At 39.3% G+C, this 23,622-nt stretch overlaps 2 protein-coding genes across 2 annotated transcripts; one reads left to right on the top strand and one right to left on the bottom strand.

Moving 5' to 3' along the window:
• Positions 1-15,375: 15,375 nt before the first annotated feature.
• On the top strand, positions 15,376-17,987 carry LOC149011327 (clavaminate synthase-like protein At3g21360). The gene is made up of 3 exons (XM_089163168.1): positions 15,376-15,873; positions 15,960-16,213; positions 17,455-17,987. Exons 1-3 carry the CDS (start codon positions 15,520-15,522, stop codon positions 17,813-17,815), a joined length of 969 nt encoding a protein of 322 aa, XP_089019294.1. The 5' UTR covers positions 15,376-15,519; the 3' UTR covers positions 17,816-17,987.
• Positions 17,988-18,022: 35 nt separating this feature from the next.
• LOC149011326 (senescence/dehydration-associated protein At4g35985, chloroplastic-like) lies at positions 18,023-20,567 on the bottom strand. Its single transcript, XM_089163167.1, has 5 exons — positions 19,835-20,567; positions 19,473-19,606; positions 19,138-19,304; positions 18,893-18,977; positions 18,023-18,432 (listed from the first exon to the last, which is right to left on the bottom strand). The coding sequence occupies exons 1-5, from the start codon at positions 20,405-20,407 to the stop codon at positions 18,270-18,272; spliced, it is 1,122 nt and encodes a 373-aa protein (XP_089019293.1). The 5' UTR covers positions 20,408-20,567; the 3' UTR covers positions 18,023-18,269.
• Positions 20,568-23,622: the final 3,055 nt, after the last annotated feature.

The raw sequence follows: 23,622 nt of genomic DNA, 5'->3' as shown, positions 1-23,622 counted from the left end.
GTAACTTTAAGAAACTTTCCATCAAACGGGTGTGGGGTGTCCCGGTGAATCTTTCCACAAGAGGGGTTGCGGCTTCAGAAGTTCCAACTCCGGCACAGTTCTCATTGCGAAGGGTAGCAAAACCAGCCATCATTTGATCAAATTGGGCAACTTGCTGATGCATCATGTTGGTCATGACGCTGGCGATATCTCTAAAGCTTCCGATATCGGGGGCACTAGGGATGCCATTCGTGGTGTGGCTATCATCCTGTGTCTGCTGATCGAAGCCCCCAGTAGGGGTTTCCTCATTTCCATTGTTGCTGGATACCAATCTGTCACATCCACCCAGCCGGTACCCCATTTGGAATACCCGGGAATGTGATCCACAGTCCAAGGATCAAGATTCATAGGTCCATGCCTCCCACATACACAATGACATAATCATGAACAAAGGTAATCAAAGTAAAAACAATTAATACTAAGTATCATGAATAAGATAAGATTAAATAAATCAGAGTGCGGAAGACAGATAACAATAAAGTGTGAACATAATCATAAAAGTGAGAGAAGGTATGATAACCATTCTCTCAAAGCAGCGGAAAAGAAGTGTGATAATGTTAATTACATGTCCAGGTATTAAAGATAATCCAAAAAGTTAATTAATTACAGGTCCAAGTACTTCAAAAATACACCAGGGAATGGGGCACTAAGCTAGGGTTTCCTCTACTCTAATAACAGTCTCCTCAATGGTACAGATGAAGTAAACCCAGCTTTGCCGCTCCCTCACAATCGTAGGGCTAACCCTGGTGCGGATAGTAATCCTCCTCGGCACCAACACTCGGATCTTCACAGATGCCACTACCCGAAGGGTAGTATGTGGAATCATAGTCCGTCTCGAAGGGGATGCCATCGTAGTCTTCGGTACCTGTAGGATAATCAAAAAACATTTGTACAAAAGGAATGAGTTCGAAGAACTCAGCAAGGTAGTTATTCCATAATTAGAAATTATACACATACAGAACATACATAATGCAATATGATATGGAACATATGATGCAGTATGATTCTAACTCTATGAATGCTAGTCTCTAGGGTAGACATGCTTTAAGTCATAGCACCATACTTCTTTGGGTGGTCAGTCACTCCCCCTCAATCATACAAGATATCTTGGGTCTGCAAGGGAAGTTCGATAAAGTCATCTCAAAAACCATGGTAAGGGAATAGGTCACCACTCTCTCACATCTCCATTTGGTATAAGTACTAGCGCATGTCACAGTAAAGCCTAGCCCAATGCAAGTCATCTACTCAGTCGGTCAAATCAGATCCAGATACGTCCATTCCTCGCCCCCGGCGATCCTTTCCGATATCCTTCACGCTAGAGTTAGCGAAATCCCAGATTTCGGACTCATCAACCCTATTGGTCATCCACAAATAGTAAACGGGAAGCTCTCACGTCCTCTCACGGATTGGTTACTAGTCTTGAGCGCCCGTGAGCCCAAGTCTAGGCATTTGCAACCCTACCAATAAATGTCCCCTTTCGGGTATTCGTAGCATGGTTTATGTCCCCTACCGGATTGGTTACCGACCTAGAGTGCCCATCCAACCATACACTACCACGGGTTGTTCGGTCTCAATGCCCTTCCGATTCGGGTTTGACATGACAAAGATAAACCTAGCCAACCAACTAGACAGTCCTATGTATGTCATCCAATAACCCGGAAAGGTGTCTATAGGCACCATCGGAGAACATCCCATACTATTCCCTCCAATGCCTAAGGACAGAAGTGTCAATAGAACACTCCCCAATCCCAAGTTGTACGTAAACAATCACATAATCAAGTTCATCATCTTTCATGCATCCAATACATCTTATCATAAAAGTTAAAACATGATATTGAAATGAATCATCATAGACATAAGTGAACAAGAATAGTAATGTAACATGACAAGAGTATAAAGATGTCAATACTACTGTTCTAACACATATATAACAATTTTATAAAGATTTAAAAGTAATCAAAAGGTTCTATTCATAAACAAGAACATAAATCATAAGTTGGTGATCTATATGTTTATGGAGATACCCATCCTTACCTTGGGTTGAATTGATGATGAATTGAGAGTACCAAGAAATAATCCAAAATAATTGTTAATGCCCTAAACAAATATCAATAATAAGTTAGAGAACAAATTAGGAAGATTGGATATCAATCGGATCAAAACTGGCCAAGGTTGTTATCAACAGCAACTTAGGTCGATGGTTTTGGTCGATGGTATCGACCAAAATTTCCTTCGGGACAGAATGATGGATTTTGGGTGTTTTCATCCTAAATTGGTTTTCCGGTGTTCGGATCAATCTGAAACTTGGAGGAACACTTAACAACAGTAGTAGGACACTATAAGTCAATAAATTTACCCAATCCAATGGTCCAAACAAAAAGCCCCAAATTGAGCTAACAAGTTCAAGTGACAAACATCATGGCATGAGTTGGGATTGATTGCATTGTCATGGAAATGGCATGTAATAGCTAGGGGAACTAATAGAATTTCGATTGGAATCATATAGAAGTGATAAACATGAACATAGCATGCCCTACAATTCAATTTGGTACAAAATGACATGATGTTAATAGAAAAATAGAAGAATACATATGCTAGGCATGAGGTGGAGGCATAGCATCAATGGATGGCTAAGAAACTCATAGGTTAATCATGTGTAGACACTTGGAGTGGTGGTTGCAAGGTTGCAGCACCATTTCCAATGTCTCACCAGCAAGAAAGGAATAGAAAAGAATAGAAAATGGTAGGATAGAGAGTGGAATGGTGATTCATACCTTGGTGTGGAAGATGTAGACAAGAATCAATAGTAAACAATGAGTTTTTGATGAGGTGCCCTTCACATTAGCCAAGGAGATGCCTTAGGAAGCTCTCCCCACGATTTCAGGTGAGAAAATGATTGCACAAGGGCTCAAGGCTCAAGGTCATAATAAATAGAATATGAATATTCCATGGAATCTTTAACTTGGCAGACTGGGAAACTTTGGTTGATCGACCAAAATGTTTCTCAGCAGAAAAACAAGTTTAGTTCAGCAACTTCAAGTAGGGATTTGAAAGGCTATACAAGGTCAATTTGAGTGAGGTTTTTTTCCACAATTCAATCAAGAAGTCTAGTTTCGGGGAATACCTTCGGATTATGCACAGGAGGTCATTAGGTACATCAACTAGATTATTCTTCTCTGATGCGCAGACTTTCATTAAACACTGATAATGCATTTAAGCAAGGGGTATCATCATCAATGTCCATAGGCTCGGTCTCCGAATCATGATCATCAATCAGAATGGTCCATAGGTCTCTTCTACCACCGCTTCGGGTCTTCGGACCTGAATACAACAGTGGATCCGGGTTAGGGTCAGGGTTAGAATAGGGCTGGATATTACAATTATGACCTTTCCTTCTATCCCCATAATTTTAGGGTGAATCCCTTTTCCCTCTATCACTTTGTGAATCTACTGTGGATTGATTTTGAGGGGCAATTTTAGGGTAACCTTCAAGAATTGGAATCCATTCGAAGACTTTGATTTCTATTTCATGTTAGACCCCTCCCAAATGCTAATTCTTGATTTTGAAATACTATTCATTCTTTCCTAGAGTGAAACCCCTTTCTCACTAGTCTCTCCGTGAAATCCAATGATCGATTTCCCCATTGACCATGTTTGATGCTTAGATCATCATAGATAGTCTTAGTATGCTTTTGTGCAACTCCCCTTCAAATTTTGGACCAATCGAACTTATGACCAATTTAGGGTTTTTTGTCTGTACAGAATCTTGTTGGTCAATCACCTAGTCGATCAGACCTGACAGACCAATTTGAGCGACCAACAGAGTCAATGACACCAAATTTGCTATGTTTTGCTTCCGTTTTGTCTTTGATCATTAGGATTTGTTCCTTATGTTCAATACATATTTGTTAAGGGTTATTTTTGTCACATCCACCTAGCCGGTACCCTATCTGGAATACCTGAGGAGTGATCCATAGCCCCGAGATCAAGTTTAGGAACGATCATATCCACTTAGCACAATAATATAATCAAAAGCAAGAACAAATCATTGTATTCAAGTAAATTAATAATAGAAGTCAAGAAATGATCTCAAAAGGATCACAAAAAAATGTTAGAGTGTGGAAAATGTTACCAGTAGAATAAATCAAAATGTAGAATGAGGCGGAAACTCACTCCACAGCAACAGCAGAAAAGTAGGTCAAAAAGGTAGATTACAACTGGTTCCCAAAATAAAAAGGGGAACGAACAAATAAGGTCTCAACGAAGCTAATAAAAGTCAAAAAGATGATGGACCGATATCCCATCGCTGGCACACAAGTGCTAAAGCCGAACTACTCCTGATAAGTATCAGTCTTGTACTGATAGTCTTCACCAACGTAGTCACCATAACCAGTATTTTATGAGTCATCAACTTGGTCTTCATAATACTAACTATCATAGTCAACAGTAGTAGTATTACCTGTAGGAAAGTCTAACAAAAGATGTTGCAAAAAGGAGTGAGTTCAAAAGAACTCAGCAAGGCAGTTCAATCCATAATAACATAATAACACATGGAAGCAAATCATACATAATGCAAAATGATATGAAATGGACAATGCAGATATGTTTCTAACTCTATGTATGCTGGTCTCTATTGGTAGACACGCATTAAGATAGAACACCATACTCCTCTGGGTAGTCTCAGTCACTCTTCCCTCACGGCTCTGATGCACGTCTGTTGGGTTCTCCGCGGTAATTGGGTTAAGGCATCCCTCACGGATATTCCATGGCTGGGATTTAGGTCAACACTCTCTCATGCCTCCATTCTTATGAGTACTAGCGCATGTCAAGGTTAAGCCTAGCCAAATGCAAGTCTTCTACTTAGTTATATCAACTTAGATCTAGATACTTCCATTCCTCCCATCCCGGGATCCTTTCTGGTATCCTTCTCCCTAGAGTCAGCGTATCTTTATGGTAGCCATCAAGTCGGACTATGGACTCATCAACCCTATTGGTCAATTACATCAAGCTAACAGGTAGTTCCCGTTTCCTCTCACATATCATTTCACCGGTCTTGATTTCAAGGGCCCATGTTCCACTTCTGCAACTGTACCAATGAATGGCCTCTCACGGATATTACGCACCGATATTGATTGTCCACAATGTGATTTATGTCCTCCTCATGGATATTACGCACCGCTATTAAGTATCCACAAATCACCATTGCAACCACGGGTTGCTCAGACTCAATTCCCTTCCGATCAGGTCAGATATAACAGGGACATCCTAGCCAAACACTTCTAGACATGCCCTAGGTATGTCAACCAGTAATCAGGGAAAGCGTCAAGGGGCACCATAGGAAATGTCTCATACCACCTCCATTGGTGTCCAAAGACAGAAATGCCAAAAGGGCATTCCCCAATCCCAAATCACAACCTAGGCAATCACATTCCCAATCAATCGTTCACAAGCACAACTGATAATACAACATATAATCATTCATAACTAAAATAACAATTTAATAATAAGAACAAGTACTACTATAGTTGAAGAACTACAGCAGCCATATAATTATAAGAAACTAATTACAGTAGTTGTGAAACCCAGCCCTAATCTTGACCCGGAAACCCTATTGTTTGTAGGTCCGACAACCCGAAGTAAAGCAAGAAGTCAGCTATGGGCCATCCTAGTGGAAGACTTGGTGACTGGCTTTGAATCCATGAGTGTTGATGTCAGTGTTCCATTTATGGAAACTGTATCCTGATGAAGATCGGATTAGTTGATGGACTTGGAGTGCTCTCTGTCATGGTTCGAAGGCATTTCTACCTACTAGGTAAGTCACTTGGTGTGTGTGCAAAACCCCTTGATGTTTGGATTTGATCTGAGCCTTCATTTCCCTGTTTTGGTCTTGCTGTTCTGATTGGTCAACTCATTGGTCGATTGGACCAGTTGACCAATCCAATCGACCAATGGGTTTTGTTTTTGCTAATTAGGTCTTGCCTGCTCTATTTAAGTCCAATCTCGAGTCTACTTTGTATTTTCTGCCTCCAAACTCTTTGGAACGTACCAGAGACCTCTGCAAGTCATCTCCCTCGCGTCCTTGGTGATTCTCTTGATGGATCTTTGTCGAAATTCATGCTTCTACACAAAAAGGTATGTGATCATCCTCTTCTGTGTTTCATCTTTGATTCTTAGTTATTTTCTTTCCTTTTCTGATTGAGGACAGTAGAGAAGATGTTGTACCTCTGTTGCAACTATCTCTTTACTCATTCCCTCTCTTTTCCTAAGGATCTAAAGCTTGGTGGATGATCTTCATCAAGATCATCACTCGCTTTTGAAGGAAAGCTTGTATTCATTCTCTTTCCTTATTTAGATTGATGTTCTTCAGCCTTAGCTCTATTTCTTTTGAGAATCCATGCATGCTATTCATGATTCCTTTAGCACAATTAGTGATCCATCATCCTATTGTTCTTGTCCATGATTTTTCCTATGAATTCTTCAAGAACCATGATTGATCTAATTATGGTAACTTTTGTTTCCTAATTTGTAACTTGAAAACTTGATTCGATTAGTGTTTTGAAGTTCTCTATATACTAGGATACTGCCATTGTAGGTTACCCCTTGTTTAGTACCCTTTTGAACCACCAAATTCGGTTCTTTATTCTCAAAATTCTGATTTTTGAAGGCCACTGTCTCGGTTGGTTGACTCATTGGTCGACTGAGGCAGTAGACCAAGTCAATCGACCAATGAGTACAGCGACTCCATATTTGGTCTGTTTTGGATGTTTTGATATCTTCCCTTCTAGGAATCTTTCCTAATATGTTGTATACACTTGTTTAGGACCTTCTTCTCAAGTTTTGTCAAGATCTCACTTGATTTCTTAAGATTCCTTTGCGAGAAATAAAAGGTAAGGATGGTTACTTCCTTAACTACATAGATTGCATATCTTAGTTTCCATATTTGAATCTTGTTAGTTTATTTCTTTAATTAGATTCTTGCAATGTTGTACTATCTTGATTTCAGTAGCATTACTTGTTTATGATTCATGTATGATTTACTTACCAAATATATGCGAGTTATATATTATTATTGATTTCTTTCCATATATGAAGTTGCCATATATGTGATGATTATGGATTGATGCTTGTGTATGCTTAAGTATGGTTTGGAAAGGGGAGGTGTCCTTTTGACACTTCTGTCCTTGGACTACTACGGGAATATTATGGGATGTTTCCGGAGATGCCCTTTTGGACACCTTCCTAAACTGTTGGATGACATATTTAGGACTGTCTAGTGGTGTTTGGCTAGGATGTCCCGTTATGTCAGACCCTAATCGGAGGGGTATTGAGACCGAACGACCCGTGGTAGCAATGGGGATTCATGGGCGCTCAAGACCGGTAACCAATCCGTGAGAGGATAGGAATCACATTGTGGGGACCATTTATCGGTAGGGTTGCATATGATTAGACTTGGGCTCACGGGCGCTCAAGACCGGTAAGCAAACCGTGAGGGACGTGAGAGCTTCCCGTTTACCATATGTGGATGACCTATAGGGTTGATGAGTCCGTAGTCAGGGACTATGAGGACTCTAGTGTGAAGGATACCGGAAAGGATCGCCAGGGGCGAGGATTGGACGTATCTAGATCTAACTTGATGTAACTGAGTAGGAGACTTGCATTTGGCTAGGCGTTGACCCTGACATGCGCCAGTACTTAGACCAATGGTGATGTGAGAGAGTGGTGACCTATACCCCCAACCATGGAATGTCCCGAGGGATGCAGGACCCACTACCAAAAGGCGTTGTGTGATGAGACCTTCCTAAAGAAGTACGGTGTTATGACTTAAAGCATGTCTGCCAATAGAGACCAGCATACATAGAGTTAGATTCATATTGCATCATGTGTTTCATATCATATAGCATTTTACTTTGCTTTTGAAACTCTGCTATTTATGTTGTTATGGATTAACTACCTTACTGAGTTTCTTTGAGACTCATTCCTTTTGTACAATGTTTTGTTAGACTACTCTACAGGTTCTGAGTATCATGACTGCTCGTATGAAGAAGCGCAAGGAGAAGAGGCATATCTCCAGGAAGGTGATTGCGGTTACGACAATTACACTGAAGATTGCGCGGGTGGTTATGCTGCGTACAATGCTTAGTCTGACCATAGAGTGGAAGCGCCCTTGCGCCATTTTTGAGGTTTATACTTATAGAGATGTTGTCTATAAGATGTGCGAAGAAAAGGCAGCGAGCGGTTCTTCGCAACGTAGAGCTACCGGCCGTCGAACGACGACCGCTTCTTGTTCTCGCCCAGCCGCTTCTTTTGATTTTCTGAGAACAATTTAGTTACCTATTGTACCTGCTATTGGGATTAGTTTTATTCCTTTTTAGTACTACTTTTCCGCTGGTTGTAGACTGGGATTCCGCGTCACTTTACTTTATTGATTTGACATTCTGATTATCTTTCGTACTCTGATTATATATGATTTACTCTTTCCTTATTTGGATCCTTGGTTTATCTTTTGCACATTGATTATTATTGTTCATGATTATGTTATTGTCTATGTGGGAGGCTGATTACCTCGATACTTGGTCTTCGGGGCTGTGGATCACACACTCGGGTATGCCAGGTAGGGTACCGGCTGGGTGGATGTGACAGTAGTGATATGATCATGTAATTCTAAAACAAATACCAGTAGACATGCATATTAGGTTATTAGGGGTCAACCATCCTTACCTTAAGTAATCTTTAAAGGATTCCGTAGAATTAATGAGGAAGAGGTCCAAGACTAGCAATTAAAACCTAAAGAAGCATATAATAATGATTAGGAATAAAACCTAGAAGTTTAGAAGTCAAACAAAAGCAAACAGAGCAGATTTGAGGCTACTTTCTGTGTTGGTCGATTGGTTGGTCTATTGGCCCAGTCGACCAATGGAACAGTACGGAGCTGCAAACCCTAATTTAATCATAACTTCTTCGTTTGAAGTCCGATTGGCCCGAAATTCAAAGGGGGGCTTCCTAGAACATATTAGGACTATCCAAGAAGGTCAAAGCATCAAGTCATGGTCAATAGATAGGTTCTTGATTGAGCCATAAAGATTTAGGGTCTTAACATATACTAACCATGGCTCTCATGGAAAGGTCAGGGAGAATAAAGATTCACCCTAGGGAAAATAAAGAATACAAAACCACACCCAAGAAAACTTTGGGGATGATCCAATAATTAATAAAGGATTAAGGTTCTCAATTGAATATCATCTCATAAAGGTTCCCCTAGATTGGTTCTCAAAATAACCCAAGGTAAGTTCACAGAGGGTGAGGGATCATAGAATTAGTATTTCAAAATCAAGAATGGCTGTGAAACCCAGCCCTAACCTTGACCCGGAAACCATGTTGTTTGCAGGTCCGACAACCCGAAGTAAGGCAAGAAGTCAACTATGGGCCATCTCAGTGGAAGACTTGGTGGATGGCTTAGAATCCATGAGTGTTGATGACAGTGTTTCATTTATGGAAACTGCACCTTGATGATGATGGATTTAGTTGATGGACTTGGAGTACTCTCTGACTTGGTTCAAAGGCATTTCTACATACTAGGTAAGCCACTTGGTGTGTATGCAAAACCCCTTCAAGTTTGGATTTGATCTAAGCCTTCAAATCCCTGTTTTGGACTTGTTGTCCTGCTTGGTCGACTGCTTGGTCGACTGGGCCAATCGACCAATCAATCGACCAATGGGATCTGTTTTGTTGAATTAGGTCTTGGCTTCTCTATTTAAGCCCAACTTTGAGTCTAATTCGTCTTTTGTGCCTCCAAACTTCATGGAACAAACCAGAGCTCTCCTCAAGTCATCTCCTCTACATCCTTGGTGATTTTCTTGTCGGATCTTCACCAAATCTCTTGCATTTGCATCAAAAGGTATGTGATCATCCTCTTTTCTTCTTTATCTTTAATTCTCCATAGTTTTCTTTCCTTTTCTATTTAAGAACAGTAGAGATGATGTTGCATCTCTGTTGCAACCATCACTCTACACATCTTCTCACTTTTCCTAAGGATTTAAAGCTTGATGGATGATCTTCATCAAGATCATCACTCGCTTTTGAAGGAAACCATGTATTCGTCTTCTTTCCTTTTTTAGATTCAATGTTCTTCAACCTTAGATCTGTTTTTCTAGAAGATGTATACATGTTTTTCATGAAGTCTTTATCAAATTAGTAATCCATCACTCTATAGTTTCTCGTCCATGAATTTGCCATAATTTCTCCAAGAACCATGATTGATCTAATTATGGTAAGTTTTTGTTCCTATTTTGTGACATGAAGACTTGATATTATTAGGGTTTTGAAGGCCTCTATAGACCAATATACTATCCTTGCATTTTCCCTCTTGTTTGGAGTCCTTTTGAATCACAAAATTCGGATTTTTAATCAGAAATCTCTGATTTTGTCAGTCACTGACTCTGTTGGTCAACTGATTGGTGGACTGAGTCAAGAGACCAATCAATCGACCAATGAGGACAGTAACTTCATATTTGGTTTGTTTTGGATGATTTGATCTCTTACCTTCTAGGTTTCTTTCCTAATATGACATATATACTTGTTTAGGATTTTCTTTCCAAGTTTAGACAAGATCTTCCTTGATCCCCAAGATCCTTTGCGATGTAGTTAAGGTAAGGATAGTAATTTCTTTAATTACATAGATTGCATGATTTATTTTCCATATTTGAATCTCTGAATTGTTTCCATAATTAGATTCTTATATTGATGTTCTACTGATGCAACTACTCTAATTACAATAGCATTACTTGTTTATGTTAGTTAGTTCATGTATGATTTACTTGCCAATTATATACAAGTTGGATATTGTTATTGATTTCTTTCCATATAAGAAGTTACTATATTTGTGATATGATTGACTTCTGGATGTAAATGATTAGGTATGGTTTGGAAAGGGGAGGTGTCCTTTTGACACTTCTGTCCTTGGACATTAACGGGAATATTATGGGATGTTTCCGGAGATGCCCCTTGACACCTTCCTAAACTATTGTCATACCTAGGGATGTCTAGAAGTGTTTGGCTAGGATGTCCCGTTATATCTAGTCGGAAGGGTATTGAGACCGAACGACCCGTGGTAGCAATGGAGACTCATGGGCGCTCAAGACCGGTAACCAATCCGTGAGAGGACATGGATCACATTGTGGATACTCGAAAGAGGCCATTCATTGGTAGGGTTGCATATGGATAGACTTGGGCTCATGGGCGCACAAGACCGGTAACCAACCCATGAGGGGACATGAGAGCTTCCCGTTTACCATATGTGGATAACCAGTAGGGTTGATGAGTCCCTAGTCAGGGACTATGAGGACTCTAGTGTGAAGGATACCGGAAAGGGTCGCCAGGGGCGAGGAATGGACATATCTGGATCTGAGTTGATGTAACTAAGTAGAAGACTTGCATTTGGCTAGGCTTGAACACTGACATGCACCAGTACTTAGACCAATGGTGATGTGAGAGAGCGGTGACCTAAACCCCAGCCATGGAATGTCCCGAGGGATGCCGGACCCACTACCAAAAGGTGTTGTGTGATGAGACCTTCCCAAAGAAATACGGTGCTATGACTTAAAGCATGTCTGCCAGTAGAGACTAGCATACATAGAGTTAGAATCATGATGCATCAGATGTTTCATATCACATTGCATCATACTTTGTTTGGAAATCTTGCTATTTATGTTATTATGGATTTAACTGCCTTAATGGGTTTCTTTTGAAACTCACTCCTTTTGTGCTATGTATTGTTAGATTCCTCTACAGGTTCTGAGTATCATGACTGCTCGTATGAAAAAGTGCAGGGAGAGGAGACATATCTCCAAGAAGGTGATTGTTACATTGAAGATTCCGCGGGTGGTTATCCTGCGTACGATGCTTAGTCTGACAATAGAGTGGAAGCGCCCTTGTGCCATTTTTAAGATTTATACTTATAGAGATGTCCTCTATAAGATTGAGAACGATTTAGTTATTCATTGTACTTGTTATTGGGATTAGTTTTGATCTCTTTTCCTTTCTTTTTGGGAATACTTTCCGCTGTTGGTAGAGTGAGATTTCCGCCTCGCTTTACTTCATGATTTTGACATTATTGTTACCTTTCGTATTCTGATGATATTTGATTTTATTCCTTCCTTATTTGGATCTCTCATTTATACTTTGCACATTGATTATTTATGTTCATGATTATGTTATTGTCTATGTGGGAGGTTGATTACCTCGATACTTGATCTTCGGGGCTGTGGATCACACACTCGGGTATGCCAGGTAGGGTACCGGCTGGGTGGATGTGACAATGGCATTGGGTAGGGCAATGAGAGAAAACAAGGTTTCACATAATGTGAATGGAAACAAATTCTAATCATACAATTAGAGTTTTACTAACAAGAACCTGTGTATCACATGGAAAGACTAGGGAGAATAAAGATTTACCCTAGGGAAAACAAGAGTAGAAATACATAATCAAGAAAGGTTTTGGGAGGATCCAATGAATTAAAAGTGGATTTGGATTCCCCAATTTGGATACCTCTCATGAGAGTTACCCAAAATCAACTCTCACAAAATGACCCAATATGGTTCACAGAGGATGGGGGAAAGAGGGAATCAACCTAACAATCATGGGGATAGAAGGAAAGGTTGTAGCATTGATGTGAATCCTTTCCCCTAATCACCAAGATCAATAGAAAACAAAGAGGTAGTAATCAAGATCTTAGGTAAAGTCAATTTCAAGAACCATCGCCACATGGCTTCAAGAACATAGAGTGAATTGGGGGATTCACTCTTAGGGCTAATAGAATCAGAGAAGAGGCCATTATAGTAGTGTAATACCTTTCTCATAATGAGAAGATCAGAAGTATAGAAGAAAGAATGAAACAAAGAAGAAACAAATCGATTACTAACCTTTTAGAAGAAGAACCGATGGAGAAACTTGAACGGATGTTTGAAGATCATCCTTGGCTTTGGAGGAGAGGTTCTAGGGCTCTTTCCACGTTCTCAAGAGGCTTAGAACTGATTGTGAGTGAAAAACACGGAGTTCCCCCTTTCAAATAGCATAAAAAGTCGTAAAATCACCAGGATTTCCAAAATTGACCATTATAACCCTGTTGGTCAATTGGTTGGTCGATTGGCCAGTCGACCAACCATGTCAGTAAACCCAAAACAGGGATTTAATGGGCCTAACTTCAATATCTTTGGATGGGCTTCATACCACACCTCAAACAACTTACCTAGTATTAAGGGATGTCTTCAAACCAGGTCCAACTAGGCTTTAGGCCCATCAACCAAGTTTTTCTTCACAAATGAGTAGTCCAACTCCAAATCAAGTAAGATTTCAATAAGGAAGCACCATCATCAATATCCATGGGTTTCGGGTCAAACACCATGTCTTCTACTGAGATGGCCCACAAAGACTTCTTCCTTCATTTTGGGTCTTTGGATCTATACTAAGGGAGAGGTCTGACTTGACTTCCTGGGACCTTCCAAGGATAGCAACACTGTATTCAAGGTCCAACTTCAATGTCAAACATTAAACAAGCCCTTCTTCACCCAAAACAGATAGGGTGTCCTAGTTAGGTTTGGGCTGGATTTCACAGAGATGACCCACAATTGCCTTCTACCTTCACTTCAGGTCTTCGGACCTACAAACAAATAGATTTCCGGGTTAGAGTTTGGGCTGGATTTCACACTCATACTATTAGTTTGTAGTAGACAACCTTCATTTTTGTACTCTTATATTAAAACAAGAATTAAATGGGTACCATTGTTGTATGCAACTATTTTGTAATATAAAAAATGTAATTTCTACCACTAAAAGGGGTAATTTTCATTTGGACCTGCTGATGTTTGGTCTAAGTCATTTTTTGTCCAAAGAAATTGATAATTTACATTTGCCTTCCCATATGGTATCCAAAAAAACTAATTAAGGGCATATTGTCATTTTAACAGCCAAAATACCCTTATAATAGTGGATTCATTTCTTCAACTCGTAGCATAGTCAATTAAAAGTTTACTCCAATACCAAATTACCTCATACCTCTATTCAAGATCTAAGTAAACTAAAGAGAATACATAAAAAAGATCTAAGGACATTTTGGTTATAAAAATGATGGTGTCTTTAATTGATTCTTCTTCTTTATTTATTTATTTATCATATGAGAGACAAATGTAAAATGAAATTCTCTTTAGAAATAATTTAGATCAAACCTTAGGGGGTCTAATTGAAAATTACCCAAAAAGAATATTTAAACATAATATTGATACATGGACTCATTAATTGTCATGCATATACTTTATCCTAACTTATTAAATTAATTTGCGCATGGATTCTCTTACTGAGACCTAAACTATGGTTGGTCCCCTTATTGCAAAAAATTACTTTATATTCCAAACCAACTAACACCGTCTCCTATCATTAACACATTCAAATTTCAAATCTGGAGGGACAAAAATGCCCCTATTACCAAAGAAAAGGGACTAAAATGCCCCCAAGTTGGTTTATAACTATGATATAACAAAAAAAAAAAAAAAAAAAAATTCCCCATACCCTATTGTTATCAACCATATAGCCTTTCGCCTTGTGGAAGCCATTGCTGGAAACCATCTCACAAAAAAAGGGGGGGGGGAAGAAGAAGCCATAGCCACTGCTCTACTCTCCCACCCTAATTTGCTCCCCCTAGATTTGAAATCCTAATCTAGTTGTCGGACTCTAAACCTCTATGCTTCGATCTAGATAGCATGAATTCCAATGGTGATGGCTAAAGTTCAAACCCATGACCTTACTCCCTCTGTATAACAAATTGCCACCACTTTAAAATGCTAGAATCATAAAACTATGAAATTAAATTGTTAACGATTAAGATTAAGACTTAAAAAAAAAAAAAAAAAAAGGGGGGGGGGCCCCCGTATAATTCAAATTATAATCGTTTTTCCATACCATTATTTTTTTTTGGCAATAATTTTCCATACCATTATGCTACTCTCTTTTTTTTGGTAAATTATGGTACCATTTATTAAGCGATCCAACTAAATCATACTCATACCCAATCGTATTTAAATCAGGATATGAATTCCACGTAGGTATGCGATACAACTATATTATGCTCATACCCAATGCTATTTAAATCAGGATATGAATTCCACGTAGATAGGTGATAAAACTCCAACGTTGGCATGGTGTTGTCCTCTCTCGGGAGAATATTAATCAAGCACATCAATCGAACCTGGACGCAAATCCGGGTAAGGGGAGTATGAGACTAGCAACAAGTATTTTGCCTCGTCTGTTTTCTATTTTTGTTTTTTGTTTTATGGTAAGATTTCAGCCTCATCTGTTTTGTTTTCATCTATTAAAATGATCTCTTCGAATCCTTTAGCATAGAGCCTGCAACGAAATTTTTCGCAGGTGGACGTTAATGGTTGAAGCAAAAGAATCTACAAAGACCAGGAGGAGGAGGAGGTTGTTCTGATATGGAGTTTGTTGAAGTTAGTATACCTCAGCGGAAATCCTACGATGGGATTTCCTTCCCAGCAGTCGTCTCTCCAAACCCTGCTTTCGTTTTCGATCTCTCTCGATTACTCGATGCTATAACCCAACATAAGTCATGGCTAGAAAATCTGATCCATTCTAGCGGTGCTCTTCTTCTCAGAGGTTTCCCAGCCATTACAGCTTCAGATTTCGATCGTGTTGTCCAAGCTTTCGGCTACGACGAATTGCCGTATGTTGGAGGAGCTGCTCCACGCACCAACGTTGTTGGTCGAGTCTTCACTGCCAATGAATCCCCTCCAGACCAGAAAATCCCCTTTCACCATGAGATGGCTCAGGTTGGATTTTTCACTTGGAGAAATTGTATTCTATTGAGTTCCTGATTAGCGTTTTTCTTGACCTTCTTGTTGGGCTTTTGGAACAGGTTCCTGAGTTCCCATCCAAGCTATTTTTCTTTTGTGAGGAAGAACCAGCCAGTGGTGGTGAAACTCCCATAGTTCTCAGCCATATTGTTTACAACAGAATGAAGGAGAAGTACCCGGAATTTGTTGAGAAGCTGGACGAGTTGGGTTTGATTTATACTAGGGTTTTAGGGGTTGGAGACGATCCTTCCTCTGCCATTGGCCGTGGTTGGCAGTCCACTTTCTTAACCACCGATAAAAAGATTGCAGAGGAAAGGTTGGGCTTCTTCTACCTCTCTGTTTTTCATTATTATTTTTCTAAATTTCGTTGATCATTTGATAATTTGAGAATTAAAAATGCTACTGTAGTACCAAGTTCTTAGTATTTCCATTTTGTTCATGCATTGGATGAATGGCTGTAACGGTTGTCATGTCCTACATCACCTATCACCAAGTATTATGCCAAAAGATAAGGTTTTTCATGATTGCTCTGCTTCTCTGTGTGTTTTTAAATTATTGTTACCATCAATGTGTGTGCTGTTGGAATTTTATTAATTAGTGGGTCGGAAGTTAATCTTGACCAAGAAGATCTATATTATATACTATGTAGTTTATACAACAATTCTATGATTTCTTCTTTAGGAAATGGAAATCCTAGGGCATCTATCGAAATTAACTTGATCTTCTGTAGGAGCTTATTGTTGTCGTTTACAAAGCTTCAGTGCAATGTAGAAGCTGCCAAGGCCATCAGGCTTGCTATTTTCCATTGTATTCTCTTGAACGATTTAAGCTCCCAAATGTTGGCAAGTCTTTTTTCATTTAAAATTTTCAATAGTACAACATAAATTAAATAGCAAGGTTCACTCTGTGGACCCAATTCCTCATGTCATAATGCATTGATGCCTCTCTGCCTTTACAGAGAATTCTGCTGCTGCAACTAAACTGTCTGATAAGTTAGTGCTTTTCTGAAGTAGATGATGAAAACATGACCCAGAAACTGTCATATTTGATAGAGCCATCATAGTTTTCTTGTGAAAATACATTGTCCATGATAATATTTATTTTCAGATATCCTTGAAATTCTTGTCTATCTTAGTATCCAAGTAATTCGCAACCCTTACTAAAGGGTCCTTATGCTTTTTTTCTGGGACTCGTCAGCAGTTACTGGGTTCAAAAGATCCTTCATCAAAGTGAGATGGATGAAAAGATCGCTTGTTCTGTAAAATACATCTGCTTCAGGGAGCAATTTTGATTGAAACAATGTAATTTGTATGTCTTTGTGGTTTCTCATTGCAGTTTGTAAAGTGCTATATGGTCTGTTAATATTATTGTATCATACTATATTGGTTTTATTTGATTGCAGTTTGTAAACTGTCCCTATCATCTCTCTCTGTCTGTCTGTTTTTTTTCCTGCTTGCATGAATTTGTCATTTGGGGGAGAAGTTAATCCCTCAGAGAGAAAAGCCATAGTGTGTAATAATGAATTCACCACTCACTCTACAAATCAAAATGTGACAGGGCTGCCCGGCTAGGTATGAAGCTGGAATGGATTGAAGATGGAGTGAAAACAGTTATGGGTCCAATCCCGGCTATTAAAGTTGATCCGACAAGGGGGCGCAAAACATGGTTTAATAGCATGGTAGCTGCTTATACAGGCTGGAAGGATGCACGAAATGATCCTCTTAAAGCAGTCACTTTTGGAGATGGGACACCATTGCCGTCTGATGTTATCTATGACTGCTTAGAAATCCTGGATAATGAATCCGTTGTCATTCCTTGGCAGAAGGGTGACATCCTACTAATAGACAATTTGGCCACCCTTCATGCTCGACGATCATTCAAACCACCTCGTCGTATACTGGCTTCACTCTGCAAGTAGTGTATAGGTGTGGTTACACTTTTGCCTGTTCAACACTACCATTGTCTGCAATTAATTACCTCCCAAACACCATCACTCATAAAATAAATTGCAAAAGTTTGTGATCCATTTTTGTTCATACATGCTTCATATTTATTTTTATAATACATATTTTGTTCTGTTTTCATCTTAATAATCTTTATTGATCTCAGAAGAAGCTGACACAATGTGTTACTTCATGGACATCATGGATATGAAACTTATGAGCTTCTTTCAGAAAATGATTGCAAGTGCATCACTATTGCATGTACACAATTTAAAAACACAATATCATCTTTATCAATTTATCAGTAGCCAATGAAAATACTAAAACAGATGAAATTCTATGGCTGGGGCAGTAAGAATAGTTAAGATCCTTTCCCTTTTTTGGGTTATTTTTTTTATCAATCATTGCCCTCAGGTGGTCTGTTAAGTTTTACTTTCTGTTATTTTTCACTGCATTTTTCATTATTGCTGAAGGGACAGATGAGGCTGGATTGATGGCCTTCCGAATCTTAAAAATATTCCAAGCAGTACCAGCACAGTGCCCTGCAGTTGCAAAGACATCTTTTGTCACCTCCCCTGCACCCTCTCCATACCTGGCATAGAAACAATTATCATAGAGGGGGTAGCCCAAGAAAAACAATTAGACAAATTTGTGAAAATATCAACATTCTCCATGTTTAAGGCTAGAAAAGAGAAAGCTAGATAGTTAAGTGCTTGTGAACTCATTGTGGCTCGACGTGAAACTCTTCATAAGTGTGAAACACAATCGATCCGGCTTGTAAAGGGTAAAACAGTATGAACTACTTGTCATACATGAAACTGTTTAGGTCACCTTCCAAAAGGTCTCGGGTAATCACTCTCTTTAAATTCCCATAAGTTGTAATAAGATAAAAACAAGGATCAAATCTGCTTGGCCTCTTCAATTATGGGAATCGAAGCAAGAAAAAAGTCCATAGGTTTCACAAGGTTTATTAGTTATACTATAGGTCTTGATTCATAAACATACTTGAATGAAGGTGAGACAAAGTGGTGCTTAGTTCTTCAGTTCTTTACCTCTGGGTGACCACTCTTGTTGCTGTAGCAGATGTGGCAGAAAGAGCTTGTCTCTCAGCAGCTTCAACCGCATCCAAAACCTGGTCTGCAGTTACGAGATTTAATCTACAGTTACTTCATCTCTCTTAAATCACAGAAAAGTTTTTTTGTCAGTACGTCCAAATGACTATGGATATGATCATAAATGCATGAAGCAAACAAGTCCTGTGCATTTTGAAACCATGAAGAGAGGTGGCTACACTTACTGAGGGCATCAAGTGAAGCCAAGAGGACCTCTCCAGGAACCATATTTAGGAATCCCTTTCCAGCCTGGGACCGAACCAAAGGTCCTGCTATGGATCCAGTGGTAACCGTGATTCCATCTAGTAGAGCTTTACTCATCTTCTCTGTCGTCTTTGACACCTTCCTCACCCTGTAAAGATGATGAGAACAATGGATACTTCAGTTTTTTGGAAATGATTGTTCAGTTAGTGAAAAAGCAGGGATTTGATGATACGCATATCTTAGTTGCATTAAGACAATATAAACAAGTTGGAAGCCAAGGTTTACTTCCTAGGTCCCCTTCTTTAATAGTTACTACCGTTTTAAATTTTTCTCAAGTCCACCATTTTTGTTCTTTAAAGCACTTTTGTTGCTTTTGTTTTCCTTTGTTGGACCACCACCACCATTCTTCTCTGCAACTTGGCTTAGAATCATCTCTCCTCCCTGTTGAACCTGCATTTTAGATCATAGTGTTAGGATACGCATATATATGCTTTTGGAAAAGGTCTGAGATGTCCTTGGTCAAATTGAATAATCAGATCTCTTGTTGAAGAGATTCTCTCATTACCATGTAACTACTAAAAGACCCTGTAGGGGTTTGTGAATCTTGGGATGGTAGGTGAGGCTTAAGAGTGAGTGGTAAAAGTTTCACAGCATGTATCCATAGTGTATAGTGAATACCTTCTTGGCGTAAACATTGCTGCATGCGAAAATTCCCTTGACGATTTGCCCTGTCCCTCCTGCAATTGCCTTCGCTAAGGCATTATTGTAGTCATCGACCTTTGGAGCAAAATCCCTCCAATCAAGGACTCCAGTTTTAGGAGAAGAGCTGCTAGCAAAGCATGAATTCTGTTTCAGAAATGAATCCAGTGCACCGAGTTCATTACGGGATTGTTCAGAGAAAGAAACTCCATAGCTCAGAGGATCACCATCTTTCACGGGCAATGAGAAAAGATAGTGGAGAGCATCAAGCTTCACCACTGGCTCATCTTTAGTTAGAGGCCATTGAAGCTCATCACCAATTTGGATAATTGTAGCAAGCCCAACATCCTCTTCAGTTAGCCTGATCAATGTGAAATATCCATTTCGGATCAGTTCTGCTGTCTCACCTTCTTCCATGAGATGAACTGAACATCCTGGTATCTGGAGCAAAACTTCTTGTCTGCGTTTCCTGCTTTCTGGGTTTTCTTGTTTTGATGAAGCCATATCAGTGGAATTGATGTTTTTGCGGCGATGAGTTCCAAAACAACCCATTTCGTCCACTCGGTTGTTCTTTGTACTTGAAACTTTGAAGAAGAGTTCTCGAAAGAGAAAGAGCTGATGGAGAAAGAAAGTTTACTCAAGAGAAGCGTAATAACAAAGCAGAAGAAATACATGAATGGAATTACAATGATTTAACAGAGCGTGTGCAAGTTATGCTGTGTGTTTGATCCCATGTCCAAGCGACTGCTTGAAAGTGATTCTTCAATTGATTGATTCCATAATTTTGCAACCTTTATACGATTCCTGAGAATAATTTCCTGTAAAGAGTTGGAAGGGTGCTTTTCTGTGATACAAAATTGCGTTTAGAAGTCTTTGTTAAAGTCTACCAAAGCAATTCTAGCTCTATCCATTTGGAAAATGGGAAAAGAATAAAGCACTCCAAAACAGATAAGTGCTTGAGATTGTGTTTTCAAGCCGGAAAGCTTGGGGCAATTGGAAACTTGAATTTGAGTTTGGAGTAAAATCTGGCTAAGCATCTGCCTCCGATTTTTGATTGGATACCCCTCTTAAAAGTGTGAAATATCTATTATACCTTTTTAATTCGACGAACGAATTCCTTGAACCAAGAAGATTTCACAAATGTAAGTAGTATTAAACCTAAAATCAAGTTACATTATGGCAATTATTAATCCTTGATCAATCTCCAAAATAGTTGATTTTACGTTCGTTTAATTGGTTCTTTTAATTAAGGGGATAGAGAGGTTGATCGGGGGTTTCTTGTGCCTATCTTCTACGTAATGCAACACAGGTTGCAAATTGGTGGCATCGAACTTGTAACCTTCTTTTTATTTCAGGTTTTAGGTTTTTTTTTTGTTTTAGTTCTTGTTCAGCTATTTCTGGGAATTTGTGATGGGGCTAAACAATATGCTAGTGTAAATTAAACAAACACAGTTATAATGGACCAAACATTCAACACACAAACCACCACAGATACACAGGAATTTTTTACGTGGAAAAACCCGCAAGGGAAAAAACCACGGGACCGATATCGGAGTCCACCCAAACTTCCACTATCACTAATGATGGGCATACAATCAATATTTCATCTCTAAGTAACACTAAAGGAACACAAAGTCACAACTACATCATCAAAGAAATGAAAATCAGTGAGAATGGAGAGAAGTCACTAGAAAGGCTTCCCGAGAACTGTTGTAGAATGATATTCTGACCGTTGGATATGAAGAGCTAGGTGTCACGACCATTCTGTTCAAATCTCACTTCATTTCGGCAACATATCATCATCAGATTTGCCGAAGAAACTAGAAAATATCCCTCTTTCTTTTCTTCTCCCGCTTTGGCTCTCTCTCACTTTGTTTCTCGATTTTTCCTTTCTCTCTCCTATGTTATGCAGCTGCAACAACTGAATTCAAAAACCCTATTGCTTTTACACTTAAACACATTGGCCCTCATGGGCCATGGGCCGGACCTAACAAATCTCCCCCTCCGTGCCCATGAGGGAGGAAACCACAACTTGACTCCTTACTTAGAATCCATGTGCGCAAGCTCCTTGCACAAGTCAAATTTCTCTCGAGTAACAATCTTTGTTAACATATCAGAAGCATTCTTATCAGTGTGAATTTTCACAATCTTCAACAACTCATCTTCCACCACATCACACAACCAATGATATCTCACATCAATGTGCTTTGTGCGAGAGTGACATGTAGAGTTCTTGCTCAAGTCAATAGAACTCGACTATCACAAGGATACCACATAATTGTCTTGCTTCAAACCCAATTCTTGGAGAAATCTTTTCAACCACAACATTTCTTTCCCTGCTTCTGCCAGCGATGTGTATTCAGCCTTAGTTGTAGACAAAGCCACACATTTCTGTAGTTTGGACTGCCAAGAGACAGCTCCCCTTGCAAAAGTAAACAAATACCCTGAAGTTGACTTTCTACAATCAAGGTCACCCGCCATGTCAAAATCAGTATACCCTTCCAAGACTGGATCGGAACCTCCATAACATAAACACAATTTGGAACTTCCTCTCAAATATCTGAAGATCCATTTCACAGCTTCCCAATGTTCTCTTCCTAGATTATCAAGAAACCTGCTCACAACACTAACTGCTTGTGCAATATCTGGTCTAGTGCAGACCATGGCATACATAAGACTACCAACTGCAGAAGAGTAAGGAATACCTGACATTGCTTCTCTTTCTTGAATGGTATATGAACATGACTACTTACTTAGTTTAAAGCGACTGGCAAGAAGTGTGCTTACAAGCTTAGCACCCTGCATGTTGAAATTTTTAAGCACCCGTTCAACATATTTTTCTTGTGACAACCATAGCTTCCTAGCCTTCCTGTCAAGAACAATCTGCATGCCCAATATTTGTCTAGCTGACCCTAAGTCCTTCATATCAAAGGACTTAAACAACTGTTCTTTCAACTTCTTAATCATATTTGCATCTTGTCCAATGATCAACATGTCATCAACATAAAGGAGAAGAACAATGAACTTACCATCTAGAAATTTTCTGAAATATACACAATGATCTGCTTGAGTCCTCTTATACCCAATAGCCACCATAAGTGAGTCAAACTTCTTGTACCACTGCCTTGGTGCCTGCTTTAGTCCATAAAGACTCTTCTTTAACTTGCATACCAAGTGCTCCTTCCCTTTGACTTCAAACCCTTCTGGTTGCATCATATAAATTTCTTCATTTAAATCACCATGAAGAAATGCAGTTTTCACATCTAACTGCTCAAGCTCAAGTTCCATGCTAGCTACTAAACCCAAAATGACTCGAATAGATGTCAATTTTACAAACTGGAGAGAAGATCTCATCAAAGTCAATGCCCTTCTTCTTCCAAACCCTTTCACCACCAAACGAGCCTTGTGCTTCACTAGCTTCTCAGATGCATCTCTCTTTATCTTGTATACCCATTTGTTCCTCAATGCTTTTCTGCCTTAAGGTAGTGTTACCAATTCATAAGTATGGTTCTTATGCAAGGAACTCATCTCTTCTTGCATAGCTTTCATCCAACTAATTTTATCACTGTGGATCACTGCTTCGTGAAAGCTTTCGGGCTCCCCCTCATCGTAAGAAGAATATACTCAGAACTGGGATACTTTTATGTTGGTCTACGCTCTCTTGTGGACTGTCTCACTTGAGATTCTACAACCTCTTCTTGTGGGGATTGCTCCCCCTGCTCAATATCCTCATGATCCATAGAATCATCTGTCACAATCTCTGGATC

This window comes from Hakea prostrata, chromosome 7 (assembly GCF_041222555.1).
Source record: "Hakea prostrata isolate BN-2017 chromosome 7, UWA_Hpros_2, whole genome shotgun sequence".
NCBI classification, from domain to species: domain Eukaryota; kingdom Viridiplantae; phylum Streptophyta; class Magnoliopsida; order Proteales; family Proteaceae; genus Hakea; species Hakea prostrata.
The sequence above is the reverse complement of the archived record's forward strand: the minus strand, read 5'-3'. Positions and strand labels throughout refer to the sequence as shown.

Coding starts and splice junctions, on each gene's coding strand:
- LOC149011326 (XM_089163167.1), bottom strand. CDS start 20,407: ATGGGTTGTTTTGGAACTCATCGCCGCAAAAACATCAATTCCACTGAT. Junction 19,305..19,472: donor CTTGAGAAAAATTTAAAACG/GTAGTAACTATT, acceptor TCATCTTTACAG/GGTGAGGAAGGTGTCAAAGA. Junction 18,978..19,137: donor GGCTTCACTTGATGCCCTCA/GTAAGTGTAGCC, acceptor TCGTAACTGCAG/ACCAGGTTTTGGATGCGGTT.
- LOC149011327 (XM_089163168.1), top strand. CDS start 15,520: ATGGAGTTTGTTGAAGTTAGTATACCTCAGCGGAAATCCTACGATGGG. Junction 15,874..15,959: donor TTCACCATGAGATGGCTCAG/GTTGGATTTTTC, acceptor CTTTTGGAACAG/GTTCCTGAGTTCCCATCCAA. Junction 16,214..17,454: donor AAAAAGATTGCAGAGGAAAG/GTTGGGCTTCTT, acceptor AAAATGTGACAG/GGCTGCCCGGCTAGGTATGA.